Raw genomic sequence first — 21,365 nt, 5'->3', positions numbered from 1 at the left:
TTAAGGACAAAATTTTTAACAAAAAAGACCTAGCAAGTTTCTACATGGAACTATACAAATAAGCAAAGATGTCAGTTCTCCCCTAAATTAATTGGCTTCAATATAGTTTTAATCATAATCTTAGGGAGATTTTTCTTTCTGGAACTTGATTAAAGAAATCAACACAACATTATAAAGCAATTTTCCTCCAAATAAAAAAAACCTAAAATTTACTCAGGAAAATAAGCAGGTGAAAGAGGCAAGAAATACTGAAAAGGAAGACAGAAATTAGCATTACCAGCTATTTTAAAATATGATAAAGATACAATTAAAATAAAACTTATAAATATATAAAGAAATAGGATCAAAGATGTTCATAAGGAGATTACTTACATATATGCATACAATGGAATACAGTGATGTCATAAAAAGAATTCTCTTTAACAGCATATTGTCCAGAATTATTAAGATCCCATTATTATAATAAATATTTTAATGAAATATAACATATATATGGAAAAGTTTCACAAAGTTTAAACTCAGTGAATCTTCATAAAGCAAAACACCCAGACCAAGGAAAACAAAATAATTAGTATTTTACTCCCTCCGAAGAATAATCACTCCCTTATCTTGTCATAAGATCCCATTTTTAATCAAGTCTATAATAGTATGTTTACATAAAATGCACTATTTTAAGTATTCATTTTAATGAGCTTTGGCAAATTTATACAACCCATATAACTACTACTAAAGCAATCAAGGTTCAAAGCATGAAAAGATTCTATTTCAACTTAAAATTATCTATCTTTTGTATATTTGTTTATATAGCACATTTGAAAAAAGCACAGATGGCCTTGCTAAAAGCTGGTATTTGGGAAGTGAAACTGTTAGTACTTTCACTTCTTTAAAATTTTTTTATTTAAAATAGTGTTTCTTTTTAAAAAAGACAGAACAAATGGTACAAAAAAAAACATATCTACTGTCCCCCCAATAAATGCGAACATGTAAATTTAACATTAGAGACCATTTCAAATCCTTCCTTCCCCAGTTGGATCCATTTCATCTCTCCCAGAAGAAACAATGATCGCTAATATTTTACTCCATATACATAAGCAAAGGAGAGATTATTTAATAAACAGTACTGAGAAACTGGTTAAAAATTAAGGCTCTGGCTTTGGCTAATAGTTCAAGTAAGTAGCCTAAGCATTACTTGCTCAGTCGTGTCTGACTCTTTGCAACCCACAGACTGTAGCCAACCAAGCTCCTCTGTCTATGGTATTCTCCAGGTAAGAATACTGGAGTGGGTTGCTATTTCCTTTTCCAGGGCATCTTTCCGACCCAAGGATCGAACCCAGGTCTCCTGCACTGCAGGAAGATTCTCTACCATCTGAGCCACCTATCAGCTCACACCTATCACTGTGCAAATATGAACTCTAAATATGTAACTGTCTATTATCCTTTGATTTTTAAATCTATGTTAGAAAAAGTTCTTATCCTAAAAATTAAATTCCTAACATCATTCTTAAATCTATTTGCTAGAAATTATCATAAAAAAATAGAGGGAATTCCCTGGTGGTTCAGTGGTTAGGACTCTGTGCTTTCACTGCCAAGGGCCTGGGTTCAATCTCTGGTTGGGGAACTAAGATCCTGAAATCAGCATGTTGCAACCAAAAAACAAAAAAAAAACTAATAAAAGAATTTAAATAAAGAGCATACCATAGCCAAAGTTCACTAGTTTCTTTGGCCAAAAAGTAGCAAATAATGATTTATAAAATGATATCATTCAATTACTTCAAATTTTAGCTTAAGTTTTCTATATTAATAATAATCTTCTTATATTAATATATGAGTAGCATTAAGAAAAATGTTATTTTCTCAAATAAGTCTTTCTAAACTCAATCTTGACTCAATTATTTTCATTAGTCATTTTAACATAAACAAATCACCTAACTGAACAGCAATGTAGCAAATGAAGGTTAGCAATGATCAGACTCCGAGATAAACATAGATTACAAACCATTTTAGGATGATCGAACACAAACTTTTAAAAAATGGTGTACTAAACAGCCACTATGGAGAACAGTGTGCAGCTTCCTTAAAAACTGGAAATAGAACTGCCATATGACCCAGCAATCCCACTCCTGAGCATACACACTGAGGAAACCAGATCTGAAAGAGACACGTGCACCCCAATGCTCATCGCAGCACTGTTTATAATAGCCAGGACATGGAAGCAACCTAGATGCCCATCAGCAGACGAATGGATAAGGAAGCTGTGGTACATATACACCATGGAATATTACTCAGCCATTAAAAAGAATACATTTGAATCAGTTCTAATGAGATGGATGAAACTGGAGCCCATTATACAGAGTGAAGACAGCCAGAAAGATAAACACCAATACAGTATACTAACGCATATATATGGAATTTAGAAAGATGGTAACAATAACCCTATATGCAAGACAGAAAAAGAGACACACATGTATAGAATAGACTTTTGGACTCTCTTGGAGAAGGTGAGAGTGGGATGATCTGAGAGAATAGCACTGAAACATGTATATTATCAAGTGTGAAACAGATCGCCAGCCCAGGTTGGAGGCATGAGACAAGTGCTCAGGGCTGGTGCACTGGGAAGACCCAGAGGGATGGGATGGGGAGGGAAGTGGGAGGGGGGATCGGGATGGGGAACACATGTAAATCCATGGCTGATTCATGTCAATATATGACAAAAACCACTACAATATTGTAAAGTAATTAGCCTCCAACTAATACAAATAAATGAAAAAAAAATGATGCACTAGAGAAACAGACAATGTAGAATTCACCAGGGTATGTTGAACCGAGAAATGCTTCAGACAGGTCTTAAAAGAAACAACTGGAATAGAAGCAGAAGGCTGGAAAGCATGCAAGGCAGGGTAAGTACAGGAAAAATTATAAGCTAAACAATACCTGCTCTGATCAGCCTGGATCAGAAAAATCATGTTATAATAATAAAAGATAACAATGTATTAATTATACCCCTACTTTATCCCAAAAATGATTCAAGCTTACAGGTACATATTAAAATGTGGCCAGATAGCATAAAGTAAAAAGTCAGATAGATAAGGTAGGACATATGAACTTAAGAATAAAAACCAGAACCCACCTTCCATAAAATGGAATTCTTGCTTTGGTTGCATTCTGTTTTAGTTGATCAAAAGCGCCTATGAAATAAAAAGTTAATGAGTCCTTAAACTTGAAAATAAAAATTTCAGGAAATAATTTTCAAATTTCAGCACAATACCTGCTCTGAATGTGTCTGCACATATCAAACAGGTCTTCCAACCTTTCCTCTGATAATAATACGCTAACTGGGAAAGGAAGATTTTAAAAATCAATAAATACAAATTTTACACATGTAATTGTTTCTGTTTACACTTATTATTTACTTAAGGAGTAAAATAAAACAGTTCATATTCTCCTAAAAAGTAATATTATTACATTCTGAATACCAAAGATTTCCTGAAGAGTTTAAACTCTAAGTGCCAAACAGTCACATTCAAAGGATATGAAATGATCGAGTAAAAAATGACCACAATAAAAAATGTTATTAATGTTAATTAAAAACAAACAATAACATGACTCTCTAGGAAATTATCCTTTTATTTTTTCTTTCTGAACTATACATAGTTGAGGCTTCTGAAGCAAAATCTGGTAACGAAGTTGAGGTACCCAATTATGAAGGAAAGAGTGGTATAATGAACTTAAAATTAGCAAAATGATATGTAAAATGAAGATCCATACATATTATATTGGGTGAGACACTGTGAAAAGGGAATCCTGAGCCACAGGATATAAGGTAAACTTCCCACCTTTACCTCTCCAAAAACCATATCCTCATCTCCTTAAAGAATAGGAACAGTCTTCTTGGTAAAAGCACTTGATTTCCTCAAACATATCTTCTCCATAACTTTGTTTTTTTTTAATTAAGTATAATTTACCTTTGAACATGTAGTTGTTTTACCACTCCCTTGCAATCCAACAAACATGATCACATTCTGTTTTCCTTTAGTGGGTGTCCATGCTTTAACTCCAGGGTCTACAAGCTACATACCAAAAACAAAGATAAAATCAGGTTAGCACATGGTTACATTCAAAACCTCTCTCCCCACAACTTTCAAATTATAAAAATGATTTACAGACATTTCAATGTAAGAGGCAACCATAAGCCTCCCATTCTAACGCAACTCTATTTCCCTCTGTAGTATATACACATAGTGAAATTTAAGAATTTAAAATAGGGCATTGTGAAGTTATAAGCAAGCCTATACTCCCAAACCAATTCAGAGGCAAGGATCTCAAACATTTTTTAGAAAAAGTTGAAAGTGTATGAATGTGAGACCAAGTCTGAGCAAAGGAGCAATCTACAATAGCGCTGTAGAAATATAATATATGTACAGGTCACATAAGAATTTTTAAATTTCTAGTAGTGACAGTTCAAAAAGTAAAAACAAATGATATTAATGTTAATACTTTAACTCAATATATCTAAAATATTATAATTTTAACATGTAATCTACATTTAAAAATTAATGAGCTATTTTATATTTCCTTTTCCCATGCTAGGTCTTTTTTTTCCCTAAATAAATGTGCCATGCTAGGTCTTAAAACTTGGCATGGATCTCTTATCCATCCATTCAATACCAGATCTCAGTATGGACTAGCCACATTACAAGTCTCAATAACCACATGTGGCTAGTGGCTTTAATACTGTAATGGCACCTACCTTCCTATTCAATTTCACAAGTGTTTATATATGAGCAAAATTACAAACTACATGTGAAACATTTTCCAAGTGAGTCAAATGTTAAACTGTCCAATGCCATTGGATGTACTGCTCTATAAAGTTATAATATTTAAAGTAAAAAATAATCACCAATTTTATAATGGCAATCAGTGGAAAATTACGGTATATAAACAGACAGTCCCCAAACTAACAAGCAGGAGGCATTTTTAACATTCATTTAAAAAAATAATACATTTCCAAGTCAGTTATTTGGAACTTGAAACCTCTATCTCTATATAATCAAACCGTAATAGTAGTTAATATCCTAGACCAGAGGACATAGACCACATTTACCACTATGTGTAAATAAAGTCTTAACACCCACATGCCCACTCATTTACTGCTTTTGTGCTACAACACCAGACCTGAGTCGTTGCAACAAAGACCATATGACCCACAAAGCTGCAACTATTTTTTCTTAAGAGAAATTTGCTGAGCCCATGCTAGATGATACCATGAAAGTTACATAATCCATATTATAGCTGATTTCAAGGAAAGCCATATGGTAGAAAAGGGAGGAAAAGAAAATACATTTTGTTATCTTCTTCTCAGGCACAGAGCTACCCATAAGCAACTTCTGAAATAAACAACAATCTTAAAACATAAATCCACTGCCCTTCCTCTTAGACTCTCTCAGAATACTAATGCTGCCCTATATTCACCTCCATTCTCTATATCCCATGGCAGAATCACTCAGCTCTCCATGAACCTACTATTTGGAACTTATGTTTTATTGAATAATGATTTTATTATAAATTTATCTTCTCTTCCTCCCGCATCCTAGAACTGCAGTACTGAATTTTCATATTCTATCACATCAAAATCTGTTATCCTATCTTGGACTTTGAATCGATCTTATACTGGTGCATGCTTCTGTAACATTATACACTAGTCATTTAGAAAATACTGGTTTATTGAGTTAGGCAGATCTCCCATTGTTGACACATATCATTACACAACATTGAAAATTTTATTTATTAATATCCATACTGATCTCACCAGACGACTTAAGAATTGGGACACTGTCAAACTCATTGGGGGGATTCAAGCTTCTGGTTTTCACTTGAAAGCTAGAATTTTATCATTGGCTACAATACTGTTAGTTGTTTGCTTAAAGTGACAGGCCAACTTTATTTACTTCAGAGAAAATGTCTGCCAAAGGTTCAAGGCCAAATAAGCACAGATTAACTGTCTGTTGCTTTCCTCAAGACAACCATCAAATTTTGGTACACAGCAATACAGCTTTCTGCGTACTTTCCAGTTCATCACACAAAATCCTATAAACACATAAATATTTAAGGGTCAAGATTTAATACCACTAATAATTTCCATCAAGGACACGTTTGAAAAAAAAAACTTATTTTTTTTCACTGCAAGTGTCTGGGAGTAAAGGGTACAATGACTACTAGTATAGTTTAGTTTATCACTGCCTTGTTCAAGCTAGGGAGTTTTACCCAATGGTTTTACCTGCCACTGCTTTTGCACTGATATTTGCAGAGCAAATATCAACACAGTAAAGAGGGCCAAAAAAGGCAAATGATGTCTTAGTGTTATTATGAAAACAGTTTTGACCTTGCTTTGTACACCACTGCCCCAAGACCATGAGCTTCTGAGTATAAGGCCCAGTACTTTTCATCTCTGTTATCAGCAGTATATGGCATACAGCCTGGAATAATGTAGGCACTCAGTAAAGGCATCTTAACAAAGCACTTGATGTTCCAGAATTGCCTAAAGATGACAACCCCTAAAAATAAAAATGTTCACTCACTCTGTGCTGACTTCAGGTGTAAGATGAAGAGAAAACTGGAAATACTGTGAGGAGGAGTTCACACAAGAAGTTTGGAGATCAGACCTGTGTCTACACTTAGTTAGTGAGACACTAACTGTCTCACTTTTCTCAACCGCAAACTGAGAAGACAGACTGGCTAAACTTCCTGATCTCTGTTAGGTTCTGAATTTCTTTTCCAATTGATTAGTCTACAGGACTAAAGTGAAATGTCACAACCATCTGAGATACTAGATTTTCTCCAAGTGCCAATCAGTTTTTTTGGAACTAAAGGAGTAAATGAAACTATTCACACAATATAGGGGAAAAATATCTGGAGACCACTAGCAGGTACCTGCTGCTCCTTAAAAAAAACTTTTTTTAGTTCCTTTCTTTTCTGCCCCTACCATTAGATTCAAACATATTTTCTAATGCTCTAAGACTCTCATCATAATTTTCACAACAGCAACAGCAATATCAGTTCTAAGGTGGGACAGGGAAATAGAGTATAACTTGTAAAATAAAATTTCACTGATTCAAAATTGCTTAAAATCTAGGCAAGTGCAGGATATTCAATCTTTTAGACACAGTAAAAGTGTAGAAAAGAACTCTTTCCAAGAGTGACTTTCTGCACAAAAATAGGCAAAACTTGATATTAAAAGAGAATAAACTCAAACAGGCTCTTCCATCAATTAATATATAGTGAAGTTGTACTTTCTATAACTTGCTTTAGCATTTTTTTGTAGGAGTAAAATACCAACCTTCACATTTGTACTCAGAATTTTAGTCTACAATAAAAAAAAGTCTACAGTTTTGTATTCAGAAAATATTCTATTAATATTTTTAATACAGATAATATTCCATAAAAACAATAAAAAGTATTTTGAAATACATTCCTGTTTGCCATGCTAATGCAGTGAGTGTATAGAAAATCATAGCACAAGCTAGATATACTTTTACCTTCACAAGTTCTTTAAATACAGCATGCTGAATCATTTTTCTTTTGTTAAGACCAGATGCCATCTCTTCAAGATCAATAGCAGACCTTCATAATGATGGTTTTTGAGGATAAAAAGGGGGAAAAGTCAGTTAAGACACTTAAAAAAATTACCTTTTGCCCCAAAGAACGTAAGACTATCCAATCATTTATATTAATATTTTTCTAATTAACATGCATACAATTACTACAGAGTCATAAGTTCATACCACAAAGAATTTACCATGCAATATTAGATATATGACTTTGGTTAGTTTTTCAAGGCTTAATTTTTGGAAAGTCCAAATATTAATTTGTCCTCACATTACTGTGAAGTATTAATTTTATTTTTCTTGCAGCATACAGAATTTATACATGTTTACATCAAGCAGAAAATAAGATTACTTCTTGCAGTTCTAAATGTTTAAATGTCCTGTATTTAATACCCAGTCTGACAATACAAAAAGGGGGGGGGGGGGGGCCTGAGCGTGAGGAGGGCTAGGACTGAAACAGCTAACTGAAGTGCCCTCCATTATTCTATGTGCTCCGCCCCAGTCAGCGCCTCTCCTGATTAACACAATAACTAAGGCCACACACACTACTCCTTTATCGAATATGGACAGAGAAACCAAAGGGGATAAAAAAGAATACCACTCTCCAATAGTGAAGGAGGCTGATTAATGCCATCTTTAGTCTGAAGAGGATTAAAACAGCACCACTTTTCTTTAAGGACTCTGAATTGCTAACAGGCTTTTCTGTTAAAATACTATACAGTATATGATTGAATCCATTCAGATAAAGGAGTAGTAGAATGGAAAGAACTCCATAATTAAATGAAAGCCACATGTAGTTTATTCTCTGAACCATTATTATGGAGACGCACTATAAAAGAAGTCTTCCAACATATGAGTTCCATTCTTTCACAGTGCTATATAGCAGAAACGTTTCATAACGCAGCAGACTTTTCTAGTTAGCTCCTCATCCCAGTAAACTAAATTTAGTTTTGCCTGTTTTTTACCTTTAATTTAATTAACTTACTTTACATTTTCTCTTAGTTGCTTCACTAGTTTAATATTAACATCTGCTTCCAATAATGCTGTGCATACTTCTTTTAGCATAGCATTTAACACCTGCAAATAAATAAAACTTTTAAACAATTCATTTCAACCATATAAAAACAATGACTGACCAGTCATCAACCATACAACCATGACTAATTAAAAACCATAGTATACAATTAGAGAGGGAAAAGGTTTTCAGTTAGCCTTTGAGAGGGATTTTATTAAATATCTAGTCATTTTGTCAAAATAAGACATTTCAGGGAATTCCCTGGTGGTCCAGTGATTGGGACTCTGCATTTCCACTGCAGGAAGCATGGGCTGGATCCAAGATAGGGGAACTAAGACCTCACAACTTGCAAAGCACCACTTAGAAAAAAAAAAAGACATTCCATTTCTTTTTATTCAACCAGGTATTAACCACCACAATTTTATCCCTCTATTAAAGTAATAATAGTAAAGACAATATACAAGTCAAAGAAAGTTACTATACAATGCGTGTTGCCATTGAAGCTTTCTATGCCACTGAATCCCTGTTGCTGATATGGAGCAACAACATCTCAACTGGACTACCACAGAGGAAAATGTGACAAAAGAAAATGACCCAGTCTGACCTACTAGCCTTTACTATCTCCACTCAGAACAGAGGAACAAAGTTGAAAAGAAAATCATCCTCTGTTAATAACTCACTATCATCACATATTTGTTGAGCTGCCAGGCATTGTGGTTAAAAGATCACAAACTATAAAAAAGTCTTTAAAAAAGATGAGCCTTAGCCGCTCATAGAAATAGCTGTTTCCACATTAGAATGCAATACACTCCAAGAGGGTAGAGATTTTAGTCTATTTTGTTCAATGCTATATTCCTGGTGGCAACAAAAATGTTTGCAAAAATGTAGGCCCTCAAACACTTCTTGAATGAATTCTCATCTTCAACTTCTGTCATATGTCATATAGCAGCTTATCAGATTTCTCTATCCCTCACTAAAGGGATTTGATAAAAATGGAACTGATCTTTCATTAGAGGGATTTCTCCTTGTTAATTCCCTAGTAACACAGTATCAAGAATAGAGAAGCTGCCAATTTAAGCAACAGCTGTTATTTTACTTCCCACCAACCTAATCTCCTTGGTTTCTTTTCTTTTTCTACTATAAACACAAATAGCATAAGGGTTATACAACAGGGAAAACTATTTGAAAAGCTGTCATTTTACTTATTCTGAATTCCAAAGACTAAACAGTGGTTTAAATTATGATTACTTAATATTAATTATTATAAAAAGCTGTGTATGTGGAATTAGAAGCAAGATTTTAATCCTGGTTCTTCCAATAAATAAATATGTGAAACTGACTTCCTATTGCTGTTAAGAGAGAGGCTGAACTAGCTGAGCTCAAAGATGGTCCCCAAATTATTTAATTCCACTAGCTTATTAAAGTATTGATATCAAATATTATATTAGAATTTTCTTTAAAACTCCAAGTTAGAAAATACATTTTATCTATTATTTCATTTGATCTTTAAAACCATCCTAAAAGATATATGCTGTTTTCTCATTTTAAACATTAAGAAATTCTGAATTTGACTTGCTCAAATTTCTATGACTTGTTTAGCAGGACACTAAACAAGGTCTTCTAAAACCAAAATCAGTACTTTACCACTGGTACCACAAAATATAAAATATACTTGTGGACTATAATCATCTTCTTTCAGTTGACAAACTATTAATATACAATGTGGGGGGGCAGGGAATGGGAGCAAGAAATACCTTGTACTTAAAACCAGGAGGAAAAGTATTTCAGATATCATATTAAGGAGTCAGCTTATAAAACCTCCAAAAAACTAAAAGAGGATTTCAGAGAAAATGAATCAAAGCAGCCAAAATGGAAATATTAGCCTTATATAAGAATGTCAAATAAAAGTCAAGGAGGAAAGATCAGATATATACATGTCTAATCAAGAAGAAAGGAGGAGGATACTAAAGTTATAGGCCTATATCAAGAGAAAGCAAAAGCATATTTCCAGACCTAAGCCATTTCTGAAATATAAAACGTATGTCATTATTACATACAAGTTAAGGTGGGGTATTTTTTGGTAATTTATTATAGAATGTTGAAATTAACACAGTCAATTTCTCATAAAACACACTACTATACCCATTCATGGATTTTATCTAGAAGTAACTATATAGAGATTATTAATCATCCATCTGCAATGCTAGTGATGATGTGCAATCACATGTATTTTTACATACCTCTTCATTGATAATGGTGGCATTGCTCAATGAGCGCAATGCTGATGTTATTTTTCTTCCAAGGTCTGCTAGTACCATCTTGAAAGCTTTAAGATGTGCTTACAAGAAAATCTAGGAAGGAAAAGAACTAAATAAAAACATCTGAAAACAATCAATATCAGTTCCCATAAATGAAAACTTCTAAAGAAGAGTAAGTTCAAATTAAAGTACTTGAGTGTTTAAAATACAGTTAACTTCAAATTCTACAGCCTCAACCTGCATCTTCAATACTGTCAGGTCCCAAAACTAAAGGTACCACTTGGTTACAATGCCTTATATTTGAATACCTAAATAGAATATTCTATATGAATCCATAAATTTGATATATCTGACAATAAGCTTCGAAGAAATGATGACATTTCAAATTAAATCTGTTCTCATTTTGGACATACTTGTCAATATGAACAACTGACTAATGTGCTATGCACATTCTTAAATGAAAAAAGAAAGGTGAGAAAGAAAAAGAAAAAGGTGAAATCTCCACCCAGGAAATATCTTCTAATTAAAGGATACATTCTGATTCATGCTCTAAGCAAAAATAAATCTTTAAAATTAGTAAATCACTTAACTTTTCATAGATATTACATTGTCTCGTTCATTTTCCTAACAACTAAGGAAAGAGGTATATATTAATAAGTTGTTCTTGATTCTCCAACTCTAAAACAAGATAACCTTCAAGGCCTCTTCTAGCCCTTAAAATGTTATGATTTCATAAAATACAGAGATGTACCTATTACATGTAAGTCAGGATGCACAAAGTCATGGATGGTAAGCAAGTAAATATGACTTGCAGTTCCTGCCCTCAAGTTGTTTACTAGCTAGCAAGACAAGGCACATGAATGAGCAGCAAAATAAAGTAAATCTAAAAATTCCTCTGCCTGACTGCCTAGGCTTCTTTCTGCCTTCAGAATCAAATTGAAACATCAGCTTTTTCTGGGTCTCAAGCCTGCCAGACTGCAGACTGGAAATATGCCATCTGCTTAGCTGTCCTGGGTCTCCAGCTCGCCAACTCACCCTGGGGATGTCAGGATTCATCAGCCTCCACGATCGCATGAGCCAATTCCATATAATACATAAAAAGTTCCGTGTATGTGTATGCGCATGCACATGCATACGTATGTATACACACATCCTGTCAGTTCTGTTCTGTGGAGAACCTTGACTAATACCAGTTAAGTAGTAGTTCAAAGCTAGCAATAAAAGCTTATGGTCAAAAAAAAAAGAAAAAAAAAGCTTATGGCCAACTGCCAATAATTATAAAAATTATATATATATATATATATATATATATATATATATATATATAAAAGCTCAAGTAGACAGAACAGGCTTTACTGAGAAGGTTGTCATGAATTTGATCCTGATACAGGGAAGAAGTTGGATAGGTGGAGAAGAGGACAAAGGGGAGTTTGAAGAAGGTGAGATGGTACAAGCAGAAATGGAGACGTGGAAAAGCCTGGGACATATTCATACCTTATGTATGCACTGTACTCAAAAGATTATTGAGTACTATTTGGAAGACAGTAAAAAACATTCCAGTCAGGACAGAGGGCTATATAAAGTGAAAGTGAAGTCGCTCAGTCGTGTCCGACTCTTTGCGACCCCATGGACTGTAGTCCATCCACCAGGCTCTTCCATCCGTGGGATTTTCCAGGCAAGAATACTGGAGTGGGTTGCCATTTCCTTCTCCAGGAGATCTTCCCAACCCAGGGTTTGAACCCTGGTCTACCACATTGTAGGCAGACGCTTTACCATCTGAGCCACCAGGGAAGTCCCTATATAGTTAGAAGGAAATACAGGGTGTAAAGGGCTCTGAAAAGCAGGCATCAATTGTTCAACATAAGCAATACTGGCAGAAAAGTTCATTGTTCAAAACAGCTGTTTTGGTAACTATTCCAAGCTAACTGGTCTAATGTAGTAAACCAAAGATTATCTAGACTAGATCCTATCCATAGACTAAACAGCTGACTCATTCAACATAGAGAAAGTGGAAAGATGAGGGGAGTCAAAGGAAGCAGGCAGGGAAAAGGCACTTAAGGACCTGTCACTGGCAAAAAGAAATTCCAAGCTGAGCTCTACATTAAACATCACACTTCTGTTCAGGTAAAATCTGACAATTTAGAAACTAAAAACTTATTACCAATACCTGATGGAACTGAAAAAATACCATGTTATACCAAAAATACATACTTTTTTTAAACAATTACATGGTTACTTAAGCAGGAAAAGCAGCCACTTTGTAGAAAAGATCCAGAACTTTTAACTTCTTATCCCAAATCATTATACTAAATTAGTATTGTTTAAGCTAGTATTCTTCAGGTAAGAGATAGGATTCAGGGGTTTCAGCTTATATCCTTCACCACAGCACTACTAGGGGTAATATAATACTAATTATGACACCACAATTAGCTTTTTTAGAGATCATATCATAAACAAATCTTCCTTCATTTTACTTATTTTTTCATCCTCCATTTTAAAAAGCTATTCTAGTTAACTCTTATCTTCCCATGTTGACTGGCTCTTTTAAATTGAAAAAAAAAATTTCTGTGAAGTTTCCCAACATAATTTTCCTTATGTAAATTACTTATTGGTAGCATATTTTTAAACATATTTGCCTGACTACAAAAACCTACACTTCAGTAGGGGAAAAATCTCTTATAATACCTTTTATTTATAATGTGTTTCCTCCACAATTTCCAAAGATGTGTTTCTGAAAACTCTGGTATTAAAATTCTGTTCAAACCCTCAATGACGGTGCTAGTGCCAAAAAAAGAAAGAAAAAAAAAAAAAAACCTCAATGACTTATTTCACGCAGAGGTAAAGTTCTCAGAAAGACCTGTAAGGCACTTACGCGCGTGCGCACGCGCGCACACACACACACACACACACACCCAATGACTTATTTCACGCAGAGGTAAAGTTCTCAGAATGAACTGTAAGGCACTTACGCACTTACACGCACACACACACCACCCCCCCACGCACTTACACGCACACACACACCACCCCCCCACGCACTTACACGCACACACACACCACCCCCCCACGCACTTACACGCACACACACACCACCCCCCCACGCACTTACACGCACACACACACCACCCCCACACACACTTACACACACACACACACACAGAGTTTTGTTCCCTGCTGTTGATGCTGTGTTTCCACCTCAGGGCCTTAGCACTAGCTGGCATGTTCATTCTCTGGTTAACAATACAGCTCCCTCCCTCATCTCCCTCATATTGTTGTTGTCCAGATGCAATTTCTCAATGAGGCTTTCCCCTACCACTTGTTTAAAATTGCAAACTCCCTTCTCTTTATTTTCTCTCATTGTTTTGTTACCAACATGATTTACTGACAGCTAACCCTTTAGCAAAGGGAGGTTAGTGGCACTGGCCTGTTCCCCATCCTAGTAGAAAATCCAGGCACTGCCATCTCTGCCTCAAAAACAAAGAAACTGACAAATGACTTACCCAAAGAGAGGCAGGAAGTTGAAACAGCTTGGAAGTAAATGTCTCAGATCCTAGTTCTTACCATTCCACATACTGTGGTCTCTAATTGAACAAACTTTTCCACACACTTAGTTAATTTAAAGGTCTATAAAATGAAAATACAGGTACTGGGTTGCCCAAAAAGTTTGTTTGTTTTCCGTAAGGCATAGCAGAAAAACCCAAACAAACTTTTTGACCAAACAATATTATATTTATCAAAAAAAATCCACACAAAAGTCGACGCACACAACTCATACCCTGGTCATCAAGGATCAACTACACATTATTGCAGTCTATCTCCCTCAACCAAAATGTAAGCTGCATGAGGGCAGAGATGTTTGCCTCTTCTGCTCTCTCCTGTGAGCTCACTGCTTTATTTACCACTGCTTTTTTTACCCTCAGTCTTAAGTAATAAGTCTTTACTAAAAATGAACTTTATGGATGAATGATGTATTTAAGATCTTAGTTAAAAAACAAAACTAGGGAGCCAAAGTCACAAATGGCCTTAAAAATATCTTTCAAAGACCACATAAATTAACCGATGAAGATAACATGACAATCAAGAAAATCAATAATCTAGATAATTGATATTATACAATTAGTTTTCATTTGCCTTATTTTAACTTTTCAGAAGTTCCAACAAGACTCTTAAAAACTAACTTCACTTTGTTCTAATATGCACACTAGAATACATGTATCTTTTACTATTACTGGCTAACCCTGTATCTCAAATTGGAATAATTTACAATTCAAATACTCACTAAAAATTCTCTGGGTTAACTAAAAAGATTTAGAGGATTATAAATGTGTATACATGTACTAGAGTTTCACAAAAGAAGAATCTCTACTTAGATGGGGCTGTTAGCAAGGTAAGGGATTACAGTATAGTAGTTCATACGGTTTAACATCTATTATTTCATTACACCCTCACAACAATTTTACCATATAAGCAGGTGAAAGAATGGAACAGCCATTTCCTAACCAATAAAAAGCATAATGACGTCCTATAGTCCCTTGGGTATACAGCCTTAGGTCTGAGAATATGAATGATGCTTTAGACAACTGAGTTGAAGATCCTTGCTGGCAAACTCCTGTAACAAATTTTGCTGCCATAATACAAAAGAGGAAATCCTATTTTGAAAGCAAAGATGCACATTCCTCTTCATGAAGAGTAATAATTGCAATATCCAGAAAGAACTGATAAGTCCACTGCAATCAGGATGCACAAGGACTGATCTTGGCCCATCACACTTTCTTCTAACATGAATCTAAGAGTCGGACAGTGAAGCAATGGAAACAGGCTCAAGTTTGGGGTGCCCTAGGTAAGGCAGGCACAGGGCCAAGTATCATACTTACCTGCTACAGTGTGAAGTACTGGAAAGAGCATGGGCTTTGGAGTCTGACAGACCTGGATTCAAATCCCAGCTCTGTTACATACTGGCTGGGTTACTTTGGGCAAGTTACTTAATCTCTCTGAGCCTCACATTCCTCACCTGCAAAATGGAGATAATACCATTATCAAGGTAGTTACCCTGAAAGTCTGTTGTGAGGATTAAATGAAACAGTACGTATAAAACTGCCTGCAAGTGCACAGTATACTACTATTCTCCTTCCTTTCTTGATGATGTCAGTTGCCTTTCCCTACAATGCTGAGGTGTGAATAAACTGGAAATTTTCTGAACACTACTAAAGTGTCTATCCCACTACCCAGGAATCACTCCCCCAGAATCTTTTAACATTTAGTGCCAATTTTATGTACTTGGTTATTATTCAACAGAAGGTGGAATGCTCAAGCAGCCATTTTTCTCTGCATAAACAATTAAAAATAGTCCTGCCAGAACCCTGCCCAATCTGGGACTATGTAAACAGACTCTAATGATTAGATATCCCAAATCTTATTATAATGAAAACACCTATTAAAAAATTCTTCTACCTATGAGGCTCCTCTGTCCATTAAATTCTACAGGCAAAAATAAAAAAGTTCTTCTATGCCCTAGTAAATGACTAATTTATTGGATCAATATTTACACTAAAGAACTAAACATATAAATATACTATTATTAGTAAATATCTTTAGAAAAATGATTTCTACATTATATACTTTCCTGTAAAATAGTCAATAGCTCAAACCAGTGTATGCTTTCCTGATTTTAATATTAAATACATATATATATATTTTTTTTAAACACATATATATTTTTTAAATTCTACATAGCATATGTATTTATAGTCTATAACCACAGAAAAGTAAACTATTTAACGAAGCGACCTATTGGAATTTTACTTGGTAAAATGATCATATCTGAATAACTAATACAAGTTAATGCCTTTCAAATTTAGGAATATTTTTCATTCTGAATGTACTCAGTCCTCTAAAGAAATAATTCATTTTTAAGTTTTGTGATTACAAGAAGATACACTTTCATTAAATTCAAACATTATAGAAACATTAAAGGTAGAAATACAGTTCTTATAATCCTCTTTTTGTCCTTTGATAACCACCAACAATAATTTGGCATATACTCCTATAGACTTTTTAACGCATTATAATTTAGGCAAGTTTTCACAAGAATTATGGTTTGGGAAGGAGTGAAGAGGAAAGCAGAAATGAGGGAAAATCTTTTGTAAATATGTTTGCTAATGCTAAAAATATGCTTAAAGGTAAAAACCAGATTACAAAACTGCACATTAAGTATTTTGTTTAAACAAATATCCAAAAAATGTATTACTCAGGAGGGAAATGTAAATCAAAGGCACAATAAAATACCACTTGACTCACATTGAGATAACTGTAATAACAAGTTTTGGTGAGAACGCACAGAAATTGGAACTCTCATACACTGCTAGAGGGAACGTAAAATGGTACAGTTATTTAGAAAACAGTTTGGCAATTCCTCAAAATTTTAAATGCAGAAAGTTACTGTATGACCCAGCAATTCCACTCCTGGGTACATCCGAGAAAAAGGAAGATACACATCCACACAAAGAATTATACTTAAATGGTCCCTAGAAGCATAATTTACACTAGCCAAAAAGTGAAGGGAAAAAAAAGCCAAATATCCCTCAACTGATGAGTGGATAAATACAATGTGGCATATCCACCAAATGGAATATTATTTGATAATCAAAAGAGATGAAGTACTGATACACACCACAACATGGATGAACCTTGAAAGCGTGTGCCAAATGAAAGAAACCAGTGACAAAAGAATATATGATTCTACTTATATAAAATATCCAGAAGAGAAAAATCTATAAAGAAATAAAGTGGATTAATAGTTGTGCAGGATTTTGGAATTAGGGGGAAATAAGAAGTATCAGTGGGCATGGGGTTTCTTTACAGAGTGATGAAAATGTTCTAAAACTGATGGTGGTGATGGTTGTGCGCACTCAGTTGCGTCTGACTCTTTGTGACCCCAGGCCCAGCAGCCCGCCAGGCTCCTCTGTCCATGGGATTCTCCAGGCAAGAATACTGGAGTGGGTTGCCATGCCCTCCTCCAGGGTTTCTCCCCGACCCAGCGATCAAACCGCATCTTAAGTCTCCTGCATTGGCAAGTAGCTTCTTGACCACCAGTGCCACCTGGGAAGCCCTGGATGGTCGCACAACTGTGCAAATACACTAAAGACCACTGAACTGTCCCCTTCAGGTGAGCTGTATGGTATGTTAACTTTACTGTAGTAAAGCTGCTAGAAAATAATAACATTTGTCATCACCAGATGCTGAATAGTAATTTAAATTTTCTAATACATTCTTGTAATTTTCAAATTGTTGGTAACGACTATGAGTATTATTTTTTGTTAAGGGCAAAGTTATTTTTCAAAGTGTTCTTTGTGAGAATTAGAATGATGTTATTCTACAGGTTGAGACAGAACTGCTCCTTGTATTCAGTTAGTCAGTCACTCATTAAACACCTACTATGTGCGCCAGGAATTGTTCCAGCATGAGCAAAGTTCTAACTTCAAATCAATAAATTACATCAAGTTAACACAGACACGACTTCTCTGTAACTTCAGAAAATAAATTAGGTATCACGCCACCACTGACTTCTCTGTCTTATTTTGCACCAATCAATATCAGGAAATATTCTCTTCAATACAATGATTCTGTTTTCAAATTTTAAAACAACTTTAAAATTCATTTTAACATTAAAGATAAAACCACTGCAACACTTCATGGCTTAATAGCAGAAAAGGTATACCAAAAATTCAATTAGCAACAATGGCTAATAATTCAAAAACACTGGGAATTGATTCTTTAAGATACTTTCTGGCTATCAAGTCAATCATAAAAAGAATCGTTATGTAAACTGGTACCAAGAGGAAAATTAAAGTCAAAAGAACTCCTCGGAAATGGCTTGCCTTGAAGCTAAAAAGAACACAGCCTGAAAATATGGATGAGGAGGGATGAGGCATATGCTCAAGTAATGGGCAATTTCAATGGCATTCAGCTAACACCTGTCAGCTAAAAATGAAGTATTCAATCAGAATCTCCAGGGATGATAACATCAGAAGATTATGGGGGAAGTGGCCTCATTTAAATTCTTGATTAGGAGAGCCAAACAAGGCACCTATGTTTTGAAACACTTCGCTGGCTATACTGATGTGCAGCGAGGGTTAATAATCACTGCATGAAGCAACACTCATCAAGGGAAACAAGAGAATGAAAAATCTGTTCTATAATTTAAAAATTAGAGACAATGTAACAAAGGCATTGAAGGGAGAAAAACTGGAGAGTAAGGAGACTACATACAGGAAACATACTCCAAAAGTCTATTCAAGAGATGTGAGCTTGAATTAAGGAAGCACACAAAACAGACGGACAGGGCTCAAGTTAAGGGTTAGTCATAAAGCAGAATCTATAGGACCTAATGATCAAACGGTTACGGAGAATGAAGGAGAAACAGAGGCAAAGATGACTCTGGGGGCTCTAGTTTGAATAACCAGGTGGTTAGCGATGCCATTAACCAATGAATGGAACGCAAAGGAGAAGCTGATTTGAAAGTTAAAGAGTTAACAGAGGCAAGATTCAAGGGGCTTTAAAGGTTATTTACAATATTCTACTACTAGATTGGACAATTAGTGTTCATTTTATTATTCTTTTAAAAATTGAACAAATACCACAAAATTCAACTAGAAACCCAGGGTCAAAACTCAGAGATAAACTAGGAAAACGTGTGTGTGTAGGATATATGTAATAAAAAGGGGAACGAAATGAAGGTGGAGAGAGTGAACTTGGTTTTAGACCTCTATTGAATTTGCAGAAACTAAAATACTATTTCATGAAACAGGGGCTAGAGAAAAAGATGTGGAAATGGGTTGGCAAACAACGATAATACCATGGACGTAGACGAGAACTCTCAGGGAAAGCTTATGGGATAGGGCAACAGTGAACCCCCAACTAAAAGGAGTCCATTGAGACTTTGAGAATAATCAGAAGGAGAGAAGCTTTTACCAATTCCCTTTCCAAAGGCACACAGAAGAAAATCAATTGGAAAAAAAAAAAATTAAAGCTACCATTTATGGTTATCTTACTGTACTCCAGTGGCAGGTCCAGAATTTCCAGATAGGTGGAGTTACAGGAATAATCAATCTCTTTGAAGGAGGGCTTGAAGATGCTTTTGCACAGGACTTTATATTCAGTTAGAAAATACTAACTGACCAGATCAAAAAATCAAGGGAAAGAAGTTTGAAGGATATAGTTCCCCTCCCCTTTGGCACCACCACTGCTGTATTCTAGGCACCGTACCAAACATGTTACCTAATCTTCCATTCACAAACTAAGGTAGATGAGGAAACTGAGGCTAGACTGGAATATCAACTTGCTCAAGGTCACAAATCTTTTAAGCAGCAGAGCACATCATCTTTGTTCCCATAGCTCTCATTGCTCTTTACACCTTAGAATTTCTCATTACTCATCTTGATTATAATGTGTATTTATGTGTCTCTGTATCACTGTACTGTTAGCTCCTCCATGCCAGGGTTCAAGTCATTACTGCATTCTTATCGCTAAGAAAGAGTAAATATTTTGTTGAATGAAGCATATGAAAGAACTATGTGAGAACGGCATCAATAACACCAACAGGGGAGAAAGTGTTTCAAGAAAGAGCTAGTAGCACCAGATGCTATAGAGAGAGCCATCAGTATATCTTAGGTCGTCAATGGCACTGAACTCATATCCCTTAATCATTTTTGAAAGCCTACTACAGACGGGACACTGTGTTAATTAGACACAAGTTAACGTGGAAAAATAAAATCTGGTACAAGTCAACAGATTTTCGGAGTAGCAGCCACATCTAAATTCTTGATCAGGACAGCAAAACAGAGTCAGGCCTGCAATCGCTTACATTTCATTTGGCTCTGGCAAACCTGAAGACAATTTTAATAAAGGGTCACAGCGCATCTTTTAACAAAACTTCTGGTGAGGGACAGAGATGAAAACGGGCCAGCGCACCTCTGTCTCGATGACGACGGCTGGTGGCCAAAGCAGCCGAGTCCCTCCGGAGTGTCTACCCCGCTGAGTAGGGCTTTGGCTGCCCCCAGCTGCTAGTCGGTAGTCTGGGGCGGGAAAAAGCAGACACTTACCGCAAAAGGCACCGCTACCGCCGTGGCCCAAAGGGGCCGGGGAGACCTTCGCGAAGCCTCACGCCGGGGGAGGAAACCAGGGAACGCGGGAATTAGACAGACAGGTGCGACCCCACAGCCCGAATTCCCAAACTGGATAAACTAGGGTCCCAGCGCCCAGCACCGCAACGCCAACTCCCACCAGCTGGAAGACCGACGACTGCCACCGAACCTTCCGCCCAATGAGGAAACGTCACCACTCGGCGTAGTCCAGCCTTTCAAGAAGGGCATACACTTCCGCTTCCGGGGCACTCGCCGCGTCTCTTCAATGTGTTTACCGAGAGTGTATTGAGATGTTTCTTTGCCTTGACTGGCGTTTGACATTCGTTTTCCTATCGCTTAATAACTGCGG

The 21,365-nt window shown here is 35.7% G+C and overlaps 1 protein-coding gene across 4 annotated transcripts in view; it reads right to left on the bottom strand.

Annotated features, from left to right (window-relative positions):
- Window positions 1-21,185, bottom strand: part of LOC136147245 (signal recognition particle subunit SRP54) — a 68,127-nt gene extending 46,942 nt beyond the window's left edge. The window contains exons 1-9 of one of the 4 annotated variants that reach the window (XM_065906557.1): window positions 20,975-21,183; window positions 15,749-15,885; window positions 13,560-13,652; window positions 10,857-10,967; window positions 8,587-8,678; window positions 7,533-7,617; window positions 3,963-4,067; window positions 3,266-3,332; window positions 3,128-3,185 (exon numbers count right to left, since the gene is read on the bottom strand). In XM_065906557.1, coding sequence (XP_065762629.1) covers window positions 3,128-3,185; window positions 3,266-3,332; window positions 3,963-4,067; window positions 7,533-7,617; window positions 8,587-8,678; window positions 10,857-10,934 — 485 coding nt within the window. In that variant the 5' untranslated portion in view covers window positions 10,935-10,967; window positions 13,560-13,652; window positions 15,749-15,885; window positions 20,975-21,183. Of the gene's footprint in view, window positions 1-3,127; window positions 3,186-3,265; window positions 3,333-3,962; window positions 4,068-7,532; window positions 7,618-8,586; window positions 8,679-10,856; window positions 10,968-13,559; window positions 13,653-15,748; window positions 15,886-20,974 lie in introns of all 4 variants that reach the window. The other 3 variants (XM_065906556.1, XM_065906560.1, XM_065906555.1) reach the window with 3 other exon arrangements.
- Window positions 21,186-21,365: the final 180 nt, after the last annotated feature.

This window comes from Muntiacus reevesi, chromosome 15 (genome assembly GCF_963930625.1).
Source record: "Muntiacus reevesi chromosome 15, mMunRee1.1, whole genome shotgun sequence".
NCBI classification, from domain to species: Eukaryota; Metazoa; Chordata; class Mammalia; order Artiodactyla; family Cervidae; genus Muntiacus; species Muntiacus reevesi.
This window is presented reverse-complemented; position numbering and strand designations above follow the sequence as displayed.